A 15,111-nucleotide genomic window follows, 5' to 3' on the forward strand; every position below is an offset into this window, starting at 1 on the left:
CGCAGGCACATCAGTGGGCCGCGGATTGCTTTCTAGTCCGAATGGTGGTCCCTGGGACAAAACCAGTTGAAAACCCCTGCATTAACACACAACAAGATAAGAACAACAATTGCAGCACAGAAATAAACCAGTCACACAAAGGAATTTAAACAGTTGCGAGAATCCTAAAAAACATTATTCCATCAGAAAACTTTAAATGTAAATCTTTCACTTGATTTAAAGGTGCAGGCTACCTCGGTTATGGATGTCGGTGTAATGCAACTTTACTGACAAAATCAGTTACCATTTAAGAAGTGTTTTTGAGGATGTAATCTGTGTTGCATTTCAGTTCCTATATTTTAGTTTTTAATTGAGCTTGTTATGGAGCTGTTATTGTTGCAGAGCGTTGCCAAGCGTCGCCTCCTCCTCACAGCGCGGAAGTGTCTGCAAGCTGAGTCTATAAAACAGAGCCGAGCGCATACAGCCTGCGCGGAGACCTGGAGAGCAGCACCGTCAGCTTCCAACAACCCAGCATCTTCCTCTGTCCTCACCAGGTAATGCGAAATGCTTAATGATCTGCACTTTCCTGCAGAGCTATTGAAAGCTTTAAACTCCCTGTAGATATGCAGATGGGCATTTAAATGCCACTTTCTTATTTTACCTTTTAAGAAATTCGCCTTCTAGTTTTCTGCAGCAAATACATTTCCTCCTATTTTTCAATGTACTCATGATGACTCTGGTGTATGCTTTGAGTTTTATTTTATGCTCCTATATAACTCTACTCTACTACAGTTTGGAAGCAAATATTGTTCTTTTTACTTTTTTCTAACTAATAAATACAATACGATAATTAATGGTTACGATATCCAGCAGCAGTATATAAAGTAATCAAAAGTAGCTCCACCTTTAACAGTTAATCAAAAAAAGAAAATCCAGTAATTGTATACAAGTTATTTTAATATTGGACAATCTGTATTTACTTTTGGTACTTAAGTACTTAAATACTGTTTTACTTTAGCTTAAGTAAGATTTTTAATGCATGACCTTTACTTGCAATAGAGTATTTTTACACTGTAGTATTTCTACTCTTATTTTTTTTGTTATTCTTCCACCACTGATATTCTCTTTCAATATTCAAACCAACCCTGGGATGAGTTCCCACTACACGGTATAAAATACATGGTTTGTGTTTTTTGGGAGTGGCTTTTTTCCTGAGAATACCACACCAACACTTTGCAGTTTTGCAGAGGACACTCCCTGGTACATCAGGTGGTTATTCAGCTATTTGTATCAACACACTAAAACCCCAGGAGCAGAGGACACTCCCTGGTACATCAGGTGGTTATTCAGCTATTTGTATCAACACACTAAAACCCCAGGAGCAGAGGACACTCCCTGGTACATCAGGTGGTTATTCAACTATTTGTATCAACACACTAAAACCCCAGGAGCAGAGGACACTCCCTGGTACATCAGGTGTGTTGTTCCTGCACGTATAGTAAACAAAACACACCCCTTTGAATTAATCCAGCTGTAGTTGCACTGCAGGTTGAGCAACATTTGCTGCAGGGTAAACTCAACAGGGACCTTTTGTTTGGAGAAAAAGGGAAATGTTGAAATAAAGCAACATAACACACTAATGATGAAAAACTGTTTCAGATTTGTTTGTAATATGCACAATTAAAAACAAAAAGTGATGGTAAATGTGCGGATCAAAGTTTATGTTTACAGGACTTTCAATGCAATAATTTTGCTTGGTGCCAATCAATCCAAACACAAAGAATAAAGTAACCTCAATTCAAATCTAGTTTGTAAGAAAATAGGGCTGTCACATTCACATTTCTCACAGAGTCATTGTTAAGTATATCAGAAAACAATGGAAAACACAATCATTTAAATGCCTGGTCATTGAATTGCTTGTTATTGCAGACATACTGTCCACATCCCAAAGATAGAGAAGTTAACTGAATGTTGTTTTGCAAAAAAATACTTAAATTTTTGGTCAAAAGTCTGCCAGTCGGGATCAGATTAGCTTTTCAGTTATAGATACAATCTAACAACTCCTGTGTAGTTCCATTCCTTGCTGTGGGCCATTAATGAAGACTTGTCTCCCCACAGATCCTGAGCACTATGGCGCAGCACAAGGAGTTTGACACTGCGGGGAAGAAGCCCGGCCTGCAGGTGTGGCGCATAGAGAAGATGGATTTGGCACCTGTCCCTTCTGAGCTCCATGGAAACTTCTTCACTGGAGACTCTTACATTTTGCTCCGTACCTCCTCCAGTCCTTCTTACAACGTGCACTCGTGGTTTGGTATGAGACTTACTATCTGCGCACACATTTAAAAGAAAACAGTTTTTTTTATAGACTTAAATTCCCCTTGTTTGCTGGCCTGAACTTTTGTTTATTTAATCAGAATCCAAATACCTTTATTTGCCGCACAAAAGGGAAATGTACATTGTGACAGCAATAACAATAATAATAATAATAATAATTGGGAAGCATGCATGAAATATTAAAGCTAAAATGACACAAATAACAATTTACAAATACACATCCAGTACCAGTAACAGTATTTTAAAAAACAACAGCGTAGCATGTATGAAGTAGTGTGGTAGTATTAAAAGTGGAAGTACGATTGCACAGTTATTTAAAAATGTATTACAGAAGTTGAATTGTCTAACTAAGGGACATCAGCCAATAAATGTTATCTCTTCTATCACAGGAGAGGAAAGTTCCCCGGACGAGAAAGGGGCTGCTGCCATCTTCATGACCCAACTGGACAGCTTCTTGGGTGGAGCACCAATACAGTTCGCTGAGTTTCAAAATAATGAGTCCAACACCTTCCTGAGCTACTTCAAGCATGGCATCACATACAAGGTGAAACATGTTATAAGAAAAGTGTGTCCTCTGCCTTTAGGAATCAAGAAGGGTAATTCATTCATTGGTTCCGGATTCCAAAACTATGACCTAAGGCAGCTAAAGATGTTTTGCATGTTTTTATCAGAATAAGAACTTGTCATAGTTCCATTTTGGGAAATGTTTGGAGCCATGGCTGGCTGCTCCCACAGGTTTTCACCCAAGCTTTCCATAGGGAGTTAGATCTGGCTATCAAGGCGAGCTGAAACATGTCCTCTAATGCAAAACACAAGCAGAGCGGAAGTTATTTAGTATCAAACATGTGGAAATATTGAGTTGCAATACTAATCTACTAATGAGTTAGAATCCAGAAATCTTTAAAGATATAGTTTAAGAGTTAGGGAAAGAGTTTGAACAGATGACTGACGAATTAAGTTTTTCCCCAGAATGTCAAAAATCTCTCCATGTATCTACATACCGTGCAGTTGTAGTTTTATGTTGTAGTTCTAATGCTTTATTCTTCTTGACTTTGCTACTATTAAAGAAAGGTGGAGTGGCTTCAGGCTTCAAGCATGTCGAGAAAAAAGATGTCAAACGCGTGCTGCAAGTTAAAGGTCGTCGGAGCATCAGAGCCCAGGAGGTAGACGTGTCCTGGGACAGCTTCAATAAAGGAGACTGCTTCATCATTCAGTTGGGAGAGGTGAGACAGAAGACAGACCCATTAAATCTTTGACTGAAATAGTAGAGGCTTCAGATGTTCCAATGTTCCAACATAACTCTAATTTTCCTCTGCTCCTCTCTGTGAAATGCTAGAGGATCTACCATTGGGCTGGCAGTGAATGCAATCTGTTTGAGCGCCTGAAAACCTCTGAGCTGGCCATTGGTATCCGCGACAATGAGCAAAACGGTCGTGGTGATATCGAAATGATTGACGAAGGCTCTGAGCCAGAAGCTGTCATTGAAGTGAGCTTTTGTTTTCACTTTTAAAATTGAACAGCTATATTAAGAAAACATCAAGCTTTGGCTGATAGGAAGGATAAGTGCAACATTGCCATTGTAAATGTGTGTTTATTTATGCTGTAGGTTCTTGGGCCGAAACCTGACCTCCCACCAGGAAGCTGTGATAAAAGCAGTGATAAGGAGAACAAGATTATGGCGTCTCTCTATATGGTAAAAATGACATTACATTACATTTCCTTAAACAGCTGTTGTTATACAAAGCGACTTACAAAGTGCAATCAACCAAAAGGATACACTGCTATTGCATTACCCTTAAACAGGGCCTACTTATCTAATTTCCAGGTTCATATTAGTATTTAGTGCCTCAACTGGGATATAGCTCCGTGCTTTAATTTTCAAAAAGGTCTTTATTCTTCTCATACTGCCTGTGCTGCAGCACCTCTTTTCACCTTCTCTGAAACCAGAGACCAGTCTGCTCTGATTGGTCAACCGCTTATACATGTCCCGCCCCGTAGCCTCACATGCAATGTGTTGGAGCTCTAACCAATAGAAGTGTGAGTGTTACATAGTGATGCCACTATGTTGCTGAAGTAAATAAAGGAGTCCAATGGAGGATATAGAACTGGCTCAATTTATTTCGTTTTTAATTCTCATGTGTTCTTGCTAATGTAAAGCCCTTGTGTATAAAATGTGCTATATAAATAAACTAACCTTAACATTAACACACTACTGTAAAGGGAACCCCCCCAAAAAACCTAACAGGGCCCCTTTGAATAAGCAGTTGTCCCCGCTCACACAATACAATTGTTTGGACACAGGAAGAACTGCATTATAACTGCATGTGTCTTTCTCGAGAGTCACTAATCTGATGAAATACACACTCCACTTTCTTGGTTGGACAGGTCCAGAGTTGCCCTTGATCTTAAGGGTTTGGATCTTGAGATATGTGGATCACAATCATACAGTCATACGCATGAAGACAGAGATGCCTTTAGAGTTAGATGGAGCTGATATAGTGCGGATGTAACAGCAAAGAGCGAACAGGATAGACGTTTTTTGTTAATATAAGCCCCATCAACAAAATTCGGACTCTTTGAGACCCAGCTATAGCAAAACTGTATAAAACCATTGGCTTTGGTCTAGAGATGTTTTGCGAAATTTAGCAAAAAAACTGACTTTGACATAATTAAATGAAATGCCGATTTGGTTGCTATAGCGCCCCTGTCTGTACAAATGTCGGGGATAGGGAGAGTAGGAACACATTCCCCACATACAGTGTACACACATACAGACAGAGGTGCCAAACCTCATAGTTAGATGTGTGAATACTAAGCTTTTACATGAATTACTCCTGGTAAATGTTACAATATCAGAAACATACACAAAATGTAGATGTTTTAATCACTGCTGTACTTTCTAGATTTCTGATGCAGCCGGCCACATGAAGGCAACCTTGGTTGCCGATAAAAACCCGTTCAAACAGAAAGCGCTCTCCTCCAATGAATGCTACATCTTGGACAATGGTGGAAGCAACAAGATATTTGTTTGGAAAGGTATAACACCAAGACATATATCCATTCCTGCAACCTTCTGTTCTTTGGTTACAGTTTTTGAAATGTATTTATCCATGCTCAGTTCACTAACATCGACCGGTTTTTAATCAGCCTTCTGTGGTTTCAACTGGGAAAACATGACTCATCAATAGAGCTGATTACCAGAAATTGTAGTCTAACCATTGTACGTGTACACTTGCAGGTTCCAATGCAAATAAAGCTGAGCGCCAAGCATCTATGAGTGCTGCACTCCAATTCATCAAAGATAAGAATTACTCCCAAAATACTCAGGTAATGTGGCCATGTATGTTCTGCCACCAGATTCCTCCTTCTTATCTTTTCTTCCTGTTTAAGAATATGGTCAATGTCCATGTCCAACTTGAACAGATCATAGTGATGCCAGCAGGGGGAGAGACCACCATCTTCAAGCAGTTCTTCTTCAACTGGTTGGACAAAGATGAGACCACTGGCCCAAGCAAGGCCTACACTATCGGTAGCATAGCCAAGGTGGAGCAGATTCCCTTTAACGCCGCCAAACTTCACGACAACAAAAGCATGGCTGCACAGCACGGCATGATGGACGACGGCTCCGGGACAGTGAAGGTATTGCATTAGCCTGATTACGGTCATGACTTTAGATCAGTGATTTTCAACCAGTGTGCCTTGAAAGATTGCCAAGTGTGCTGTAGGATAATGTCCAATTTCACTTAATTGGCTTAAACTGTTTTGAGAAAAAACACATTGAAGAGAGCTCGCTTAAATCTAGCTACTTAGGAGCTAACTCTAACTCTAGCCAAATTGAGAGACTTGTGATTAATATATTCTATATATGCTGTATTAGGCTACGCTGTGTCATTAAGTAACTTATTTGGTTGTTGGGGTGCCGCAGGATTTACATTTTTTTGATTTAGCGTGGCTCAAAAAAGTTTAAAAACACAGCTTTTGATAGATACCTGTAGAGGTGACAATGTTTGGTGTGTGCAGATTTGGCGTGTGGAAGGAGGTGATAAAGTTCCTGTGGACCCATCCAAATATGGACAGTTCTTTGGAGGGGACTGTTACCTGGTGCTGTACTCCTACAAAGACGGCAGAGAGAAGCATATCATCTACATCTGGTGAGTGCAACCTTTCCAGCATGACCAGATTTAACTGTTAAACCCCTACTGACCCAACTTTACTCAGACATGTGTACCTGGGACCCCCCTGTGCCCCCACTCCAAAAGAAAAGTTTATAATATTAGATGTATTGTGCTGGAGCGATAGGCAGAACTGATGTAATACAGCATTCTAGTCGGAACCCTCAGAGCGGTACACCGCCACTGGAGCGCGCAGGATAAACAGCAACATCTCGGACCAGAGACTGCTCCCTTTTTAATTAAAGTAAGATTCAAATCTAGTTGTTGAGAGAATAAAAATCACTGAAACCGCAGGATATTGTTGCTGTAATGAAACTGTAAATAAAACAATAACAAAGAACAAAGAACTCTAACTTAAAGTTACTGCAATAAACACCTGTGCAGAAACAAAGACTAATTACTGTATTTTATGTTTATTTTATGCAATTAGTTTATGCTGTCTTTGTCTTCTTTAACCCGTGTTAATTGTGCCACTCTCATAAAATAACCCAGCCTGGCACCCCCAATAAAATTGGTCTAGAACCGCCACTGCAAACTAAAATAATGAAGGTCTAATAGCTATTTTTGTTCATGTCAAAGGAGTCTTATGGCTCAGTGCAAAAAGAATCCAAGTATTTGTAGACTATTTACCCAGAATAGCAGCCTAGCATACTGAATGGCATATGAATAGTAGCAACATCATACAAATATAAAAATACGTAAAAGATTGTAAAAGGGAAAAAAGAAAGAGACAATGAGGGGAAAAAACTGTTAGAGCCTTTCCCTACACGACATGCTAAATGCATTGCTGTCCAGGAGCTGGGGCACTGGCCCTGCTTTTCAGACTTACGGGGAATATAATTTACTTAATGATTGAATGAGTTATGAATATATGTATATGTGGTTCTGCTGTCTTTAGGCAAGGGCTGAATTGCTCCAGGGATGAACTGGCTGCGTCAGCCTTTCTCACTGTGCAACTGGACGATTCCATGGGTGGAGCAGCTACCCAGGTAAGACCTTCACTGTGAAAATGATCCATCTCTAACTTGCTGCTGCCATTCAGGCAGAGGTGGAAGAAGTGCTGTGGTTATTTACTTGACTGAAAGTAGCAATACTGCAGTATTCAAATTTTGACTTACAAGCATTCCTGAATCCAAAGTATAAAAAAGTAATAGCATCAAAATAAACTTTACATTTCTAAAATTACAAGTACTCGTTATGCAGAATGGGCCGTTTAATAAAGATATTAATATTTGATTAAAATTGTTGGGGAATTCATGTGTTCGTCACTTCAGTGTTGCACTTGAAAATGTGGTTTAATCTCAACTTATTTTTATACTTCAAGGTAGCTTGACCTATAGTAATACTTCATAATATATAATTAGATTTTATATTTTCTATTAATAACCGATTTGGGGAAAAATAACTAGTTACTAAATATATATAAATAAATGTAGTAAAAAGTTCAACATTTGCCTAAAAAATGTAGTTGAGTTAAAGCATAAAGGAGCACAAAATGAAAATTGGTACCTACGTTTTATACTTAAAGAGTAAATGAGTAGTTACATTCACCACTGCAGTCAGTGGGTGCACTAAGGCTTAACTGCTGCTGTGTCTTGGCAGGTTCGTGTCACTCAGGGCCAGGAACCCCCTCATCTCGTGAGCGTGTTCAAGACCAAGCCTTTGGTGGTCCACCTGGGTGGGACATCCCGCGAATGTGGGGAGAGTAAACCTGGCAGCACGCGACTCTTCCACATCCGCCAGAGCTCCACCAAAGCCACCCGGGCTGTTGAGGTCAGCTACTGTAAGACCGTTAAATGTTAAATGTAAAACTAAGGCTTTGATAGGAGTCTCACTTTCTCCCTCTCTGTGTGTCTCAGGTGGAGCCCAGTGCCACCTCCCTGAACACCAACGATGTGTTTGTGCTGAAGACGTCTGATTCCCTGTTCCTGTGGAAGGGTAAAGGAGCGACCCCGGAGGAGATGGATGCAGCTCAGCATGTTGCCTCCATGCTAGGAGGAACTGCCACTGAGGTTGAGGAGACCAAGGAGCCGAGTGAGTGCAGAAAATAGAGGTTTAATCTCTGCGGGGTATCTGTGTCAAATATTTCCTGTGGAAAACTGGGGTTTTCTTCTTCTTGTCAGGTGGTTTCTGGTCAGCACTGGGTGGGGAGAAGCCGTACCAGACCTCCAAGTCCCTGCAGAGGATGGTCAGGCCTCCAAGACTGTTTGGATGTTCAAACAAGACTGGCAGGCTGATAGTGAGTAACTAAGTTCTTCAAGGACAGGTTATTTATTCCCTCTGCCAAGGAAGTAATGTTTTTGATTTGTTTGATTAATGTCAGCAGGTTAACTGAAAACTGTGACCAGATTTTCGTAATTATGGGTGGTGTAGCGTCAAAATTCCCATTGAACTAAGACCCTTAAGAGGTTATGTTTGGTTCTTGTTCAATCCAACTTAATAAGAAAAAATAAACAAATAATTACAGCGAGACCAACCAAAGGTATCTGATACATTCATCCTCTTTGTGCATCACACAAGCCAGGCACACAACAGGTGGACTAAATACCTTAAACCAACCCCATGTGACAGTTGCAGGGAGTGACTTATTACAACGGTGTGTGGTGTAAAAAAATAACGATCAAATTAGAAATAATCAACAATGGCTAAAGCATTTTGGTTCATACAAGCGGATACTGAAATGTTTCACTCTCATCAACATTGGGAGATTTGACTTTTGGGAGATACATGCTCTGATACACTGCCACTTTGTAAACACCCACTTTTCAATATTTAGGCGGAGGAGGTGCCAGGTGAGTTCACACAGATGGATCTGCTACCCGATGATGTCATGATTCTAGACACATGGAATCAGGTTTGCTGCCTTCACTTTTAATAGAAATTCTGTGTCATTTCTCACAGGTCTCATTTCCATTTGTCACCTTTTGGCTAAATCTATTTGGTTCTTTCTCCCACCAGATTTTTGTTTGGGTTGGAAAAGAAGCCAATGAAACCGAGAAAAATGGATCTCTCAAGATTGGTAAGACAAACAGAGCTCTTGATGATACATAGAAAGGGAACAAGAGAATGTGTACCGAGATTAATCCTTTTTTTCTTTCAGCTGAAGACTATGTGAAGGCTGACCCCTCTGGACGCAGCGGGGTCGCCATCAACACCATCAAACAGGGAGACGAGCCGCTCTTCTTCACCGGCTGGTTCCACGCCTGGGACCCCAAGATGTGGGAGAAAGATCCTCTGGAGTGCATCAAAGCACGACTCAAAAAGCATTAGTCGAAGGAAGCATAGAAGCAGCTGCAGTAAATGTACACAGATTCACTTCTTCTCATGTATCGTCAAACTTCAACCTTTAAGGTGCCACGTGAGCTTTGAATTTGGATCTTCTGCATGGGTGGAGGACATCTTAAATGCAATAAAGATATAACCTTTTGACAAACCTTCACTGGGACCGTTTCTGTATTTTTTGATGTAGTTTGTTTTCATTCTCTCGTATGCATTAAGATCATGTTTACAACTGTTTACAATCCATAAATAGAAAGAACATGATGCACTATTCCTCCCAGGTTCAGTGTGGCCTTCTGAAAAAATGTTTAACATTTGCATTTGAAATAAACTGAGAAAAACCATAATTGCATTTCTGTTTGTGACAAAAATAATGTACATTTAAAGGTAACAGTTTAATAAAGATTTGAAAAATACGTATTTTCTGATTGCGTTTCCTTCATTAAATCAAGAGCACATGTTTTTTTTGTTGTTAAGTTTTAGAGTTGCTTCACTGTTGCATACAAGTAGTTACGTTGAGGCTAAATCCTCTTTAGCATCAGCACCATGTGTCGGCCGGTCCATGGTAATCTTCATCCCATGTGCTCAGGATTTCTGCTGATTTGCAGAGCTGTGGATTAAGGAGCGGTGTTTAAAAGTGCCTCCCGTCTTAAATTCTCCTTCATCCTCCTCCTCCATCGCTGCAGCTGCAGGCAGACACTGACCGGCACAATGACCCAGAAGGTGGTGCTCATCACAGGTTGCTCCTCCGGGATCGGCCTCGCCATGGCTGCCCGCATCGCGAAAGATGAGAAGAAAAGGTTCATGGGTAAAAATTCCACATTTAAGACTAGCTTTGTCTAAACTTGAAAATAACTGACAACTGTATGTCTTACTGGGTATAAAAGAAGTGTCTGTACTGCAAAGTAACCAAAGCTTGTGCAACACAGGCACCATTTTTAAGGCGTCTGTATTGCACATTGTGTTGTAATTGCATTAACAAAAACAGAATTTAAAAGCTAAGGGATTGTACATTACTTATATGGTTGTTAAAATACTAACTTTTAATTAGTACACCATTTAAGCTTTTTATGCACCTTAAATGTTTGTATTGAAATGGTTACAATTTAAATATAATATTACTTTGAGATATTAAGGGCCAGGGTATTGCAAGCATTTTTTTGTAAAGCTCCCTCTCTACCTTTATTGAAAGTTTGATTAGTAATGATGTTATACATTCAAGATTATGGCATTACGGGTTAATTATAATAAGGATATTTGTTAGTTACATATCAAAGGCACTTAAGGAGTACAAGTGATAGTATGCCGTTGAAGGTTTGTGCTTACATGTTGTTTTCTATATATCATTTAAGAATAAATGCCCACATGAAATGTCATTTAGCGGAAAATATGTTATTTCTATAATAAATACATTTACCCAAATCCCATAATTACACCATCAATACTTAACAGTGCAGAGTGTTTGTCTTTACTGGAAACATTTTGACTTTTTGCCTCTGAAACTTCAGCACTAACTCTATTATCTCTTTTCAAAGACTGGTTTCTTTGGATAATCCTCACATCTCACTTTCAACTCATAATTGGAATGTAGCAGTTGAGTTCTAGAGCTGTGTATTTTTCAATGAAAACATTTACCTCCTTTGGTTTAGCAACAGACATATAGATGAGAAAAACAAAGGGCACAGACATCTGCCATGGCCAAATGCTCTCACTTGCAATGTAAATGAACGTGCAATCAATGTTGCGTGCTTGCCAATTAACTGTACAATTAATGGGCTTTTCCATGGCCCGTGCTACACCCTTCAACCAGTAATCCTGCAGAAAAGCAAACTGACTAAACTGAAAACATAACCTCTTTGACGAAGGTAAGTAAACATCAAAACTATCGGCAATGCCACTGGGAGCAAGTTTAATCTGGGGTTTCTTGTGATGGTATAGATGCACTGGCTCTTGTCGCCAATGTTCAAAGCCAGATGAAGTGGCTGATGCATCCTTGCAAACTTTACATTTTCCTCAAGTCTTAAACAAATCAAGGCTTTATATAACTGTATATTTGTAGTCTATGCCACCATGAGGAACCTCAGCAAGGGTGAGGCGCTGGTGGAGGCGGCTGGTCGTACTCTGGGCAGGACCCTGGTGATCAAACAGTTGGACGTGTGTGACGAGTGCTCCATCAAAGCCTGTGTGGACAGCCTGCCGGAGCGCAGAGTGGATATCCTCAGTAAGTAAACCTTTTGGTCACAAAATATAGAAATTATTCAACTGCAAACATTTTCCAAAACATACTGTACAAACATTGATTTCCTGTCACAGTAAGTAATGCTGGGATGGGTCTGATTGGACCAATCGAGTGTCAGTCCATCGATGAAATGAAGACCGTCATGGACACCAACTTCTTTGGGTTTGTGAGGCTGCTGAAGGAAATCCTACCAGACATGAAGAGGAGGAAAAAAGGCCATATCGTGGTTATAAGCAGCGTCATGGGCATTCAGGGTATTGGTTAAATCTGTTCATCATGAGAGCATTTCATTATAATGACAAAACTGTGTTCTAACTGGGCTTACTCTGTGTTTAGGAATCATATTCAATGATGTGTACGCAGCATCCAAGTTTGCAGTGGAAGGCTTTTGTGAAAGCTTAGCAGTACAAGCCCTGAGGTTCAATCTCAAGTAAGATGTTAATTATTTTACATACTGCATATTCTACTAGTTTTATTTTGTGTTGGTTCAGATTCAAACTGTGCTTATAAAGATAGGATAAGGATCAGATCTAACATGTATATGCCTGCCAACCAGCACTTCTCTACAGTATGTTGAATTATCTGCCCACATATTACACAACCAGACCAATGATTGTCTTATCAGAGGAAACATGCCATGATATGTCAAGTATGTCATTGCCAAAAACCCTCAGCACACCCCGGGGTGGCAAGTCCTAACACAGCAGAGCATTCAGTAATCTAAATGTAAGGATTAGGGTTATAAAATAGCTGTGCAGGGCGGATTCAAATAAATACATTACATAACAAATCGAGATGCTGATACGAGTAAAACATCTGGATTGGATTTTGCTGACAATGGGCAGATCTGGAATTTGATACAGTCACGTAAATAAATAACTATTTGTGCACTTTTATTAATTTATTTTAAAACAACTTAACCTTAATCTTAAAAAGTTAGATAAGCGATGTGTGGAGAGGCCCTATTCTGCTTCATGGGGTCTCCCCTCTCCTGTAGTGTGTTCTAGGTGTATGTATATGGTCTGCAAGGCTAACATCCCTGTGTTCCCTACAGAGGGAGTTCCTCTCCACCCCCCCACCTGAAACTCCTCCATGTTCTTTTGTTTACTTCAGGAACATAGTGACATGGCAATGTAACATTCGCGCTTTTGTTGGCTAGCACTCCAACACATTGTTTGTGATATGCTATGGGGAGGGAAATCTATAAGCGGTTCACCATCCAGAGCAGACTGGGATCTGGTTTCAGACAGAGGATGAAAAGAGGTGCTGCAGCACAGGCAGTATGAGAAAAATAAAGAGCTTTTTGAACATTAAAGCATGGAGACATGTCCCAGTAGAGACAGTACATACTAATATGAAACCTGAGCCGGAGCAGAAAAAGTGCCCTTCAAGTTTAGCCTGATGTTGCCTCAGACTTACATGAATGATCCAAGTCACTTCCAGGCATGCAGATTATCATTATCACTATTTTTGGGGTAATACTTGGTTGTGGGCTGATACGCTAAGCCCAAATATCTATGGCTTCAGGACCGAAAGGTTTGATCAATGCATCCCCAAATAACAGTAGTATTATCTCTGTAGCATCATTACTGGGATCGGTATGATTATGTTTATACATTTCTTCTTTTTCTTTTTCCCAGTATTTCCCTAATAGAGCCAGGTCCAGTGATAACTGAGTTTGAGCGTAAAGTCTATGATGAAGGAATGAAGACTGACCTCAGCAAGGCCGATAAAATAACTGCTGACATTTTCACCAATGTCTACCTGAAGAACTACAATCAAATCTTTGAAAGCCTCGGACAGACTGCTGAAGAGGTGGCAGAGGTATGTCAACATTCTTCACCTGATCATTTGTTGCCTCTGAGATGAATTCCTGCATTTTGTGGACTTGTGCTTAATGTTAGCTCTGTCTTCTTCCTCCTAGCAAACTCTCAAGATCATCACCATGGAGAATCCACCTTTCCGTCATCAGACAAACACACTTTACACCCCCATGACCACACTTAAATATGCTGACCCCAACGGAGACCTCCCAATCGACACGTTTTACAAGATGGTGTTTGAACATGACAAGGTCTTCAACGCCAGTCTGAACTTCCTCAAACTACTGCGCTGGAGAAGTCGAAAGAGCTTTTCCATGGAAACTGATAAGAGCAACTAACCAATACAGTCTCATCTTTATTATTTTGACGAGATAAGTCATTAAGGTACTTTCCTATATAAAATAAGATTTTTATTATTTAGCTCCAAGTTGTCTTTGTGGTGAAATGCTTAAACAATGAATATATTGAGCAAATAAAATGATAAAAGCCAATCATAATCATGAAAGTTTTTAAACGAGTCTATGATAGGAATATATTAAGAAAACAGGGATGGATCTTTTGTCAGTATCTACCAGAGCTGTTGGCAATATACACAGCCCATCAGAAGAGGAGGGAATAAACAAGGTTGGGTTAGATTACATTAAAATTAACAAATGACATGACTGATTACTTTGGGCTTACTTCAAAACATTTACACAGCCATGAAAGATTTGAGTTCCACAAATATTCATTTATTTTCTTCAATATCTTCAATTTGTTTCAATCAACAGGGCAGCAAATTTGTCTGAAGCACTTTTAATGAGATATTACATTTGTTTTAATTTTTGATTGACTAATTAAAAGACCGTTAAACTTGTAATTAAATTATACTTGGCGATTGTCACCATAGTCTAGTAGTACTTTTTTCACATGTTAACTGATCTGATTATAGTTTCTGTTGTAATCGTGTAGTGAAGTAAATATTCCTTTCGGGTTCTGCTCATGGTTGGTGTGGATGGAATTAAGCAGGTGGATGTTCTGGCCAAACAAACAATCAGAATCATGCACCTACAAATTCCATTAAACTAGGATTAAACTGATTCAGTATGGCAGTAGTGTTGAGATTAAATGTCACTGTCATTATGTAAAATACAGCAGCACCCAACAAGAAATATGTACACACTGTAGCCAAAACATTTAAAAATGTTTCCTGGTTTGGGATGCATAACCTATTTCTGATTCTGATTCTGATTCTGAAACACAACAACATGTAGGCCTACTATTTAATTGCATAATGTAAAATATC

At 39.7% G+C, this 15,111-nt stretch overlaps 2 protein-coding genes across 2 annotated transcripts; both read left to right on the top strand.

Annotated features, from left to right (window-relative positions):
* The first annotated feature begins 280 nt into the window (after positions 1-280).
* On the top strand, positions 281-10,180 carry scinla (scinderin like a). The gene is made up of 17 exons (XM_063891118.1): positions 281-533; positions 2,098-2,290; positions 2,703-2,857; positions 3,381-3,536; positions 3,650-3,799; positions 3,920-4,006; positions 5,217-5,349; positions 5,552-5,640; positions 5,737-5,952; positions 6,334-6,464; positions 7,384-7,474; positions 8,088-8,258; positions 8,345-8,519; positions 8,609-8,724; positions 9,262-9,339; positions 9,444-9,504; positions 9,586-10,180. The coding sequence occupies exons 2-17, from the start codon at positions 2,110-2,112 to the stop codon at positions 9,753-9,755; spliced, it is 2,160 nt and encodes a 719-aa protein (XP_063747188.1). The 5' UTR covers positions 281-533; positions 2,098-2,109; the 3' UTR covers positions 9,756-10,180.
* A 256-nt stretch (positions 10,181-10,436) lies between these two features.
* zgc:109982 (uncharacterized protein LOC553564 homolog) lies at positions 10,437-14,759 on the top strand. Its single transcript, XM_063891119.1, has 6 exons — positions 10,437-10,572; positions 11,824-11,985; positions 12,078-12,257; positions 12,340-12,433; positions 13,644-13,827; positions 13,928-14,759. Exons 1-6 carry the CDS (start codon positions 10,476-10,478, stop codon positions 14,162-14,164), a joined length of 954 nt encoding a protein of 317 aa, XP_063747189.1. The 5' UTR covers positions 10,437-10,475; the 3' UTR covers positions 14,165-14,759.
* The last annotated feature ends 352 nt before the right edge of the window (positions 14,760-15,111 follow it).

The sequence above is a fragment of the Eleginops maclovinus genome, chromosome 9 (assembly GCF_036324505.1).
Source record: "Eleginops maclovinus isolate JMC-PN-2008 ecotype Puerto Natales chromosome 9, JC_Emac_rtc_rv5, whole genome shotgun sequence".
Lineage (NCBI taxonomy): Eukaryota > Metazoa > Chordata > Actinopteri > Perciformes > Eleginopidae > Eleginops > Eleginops maclovinus.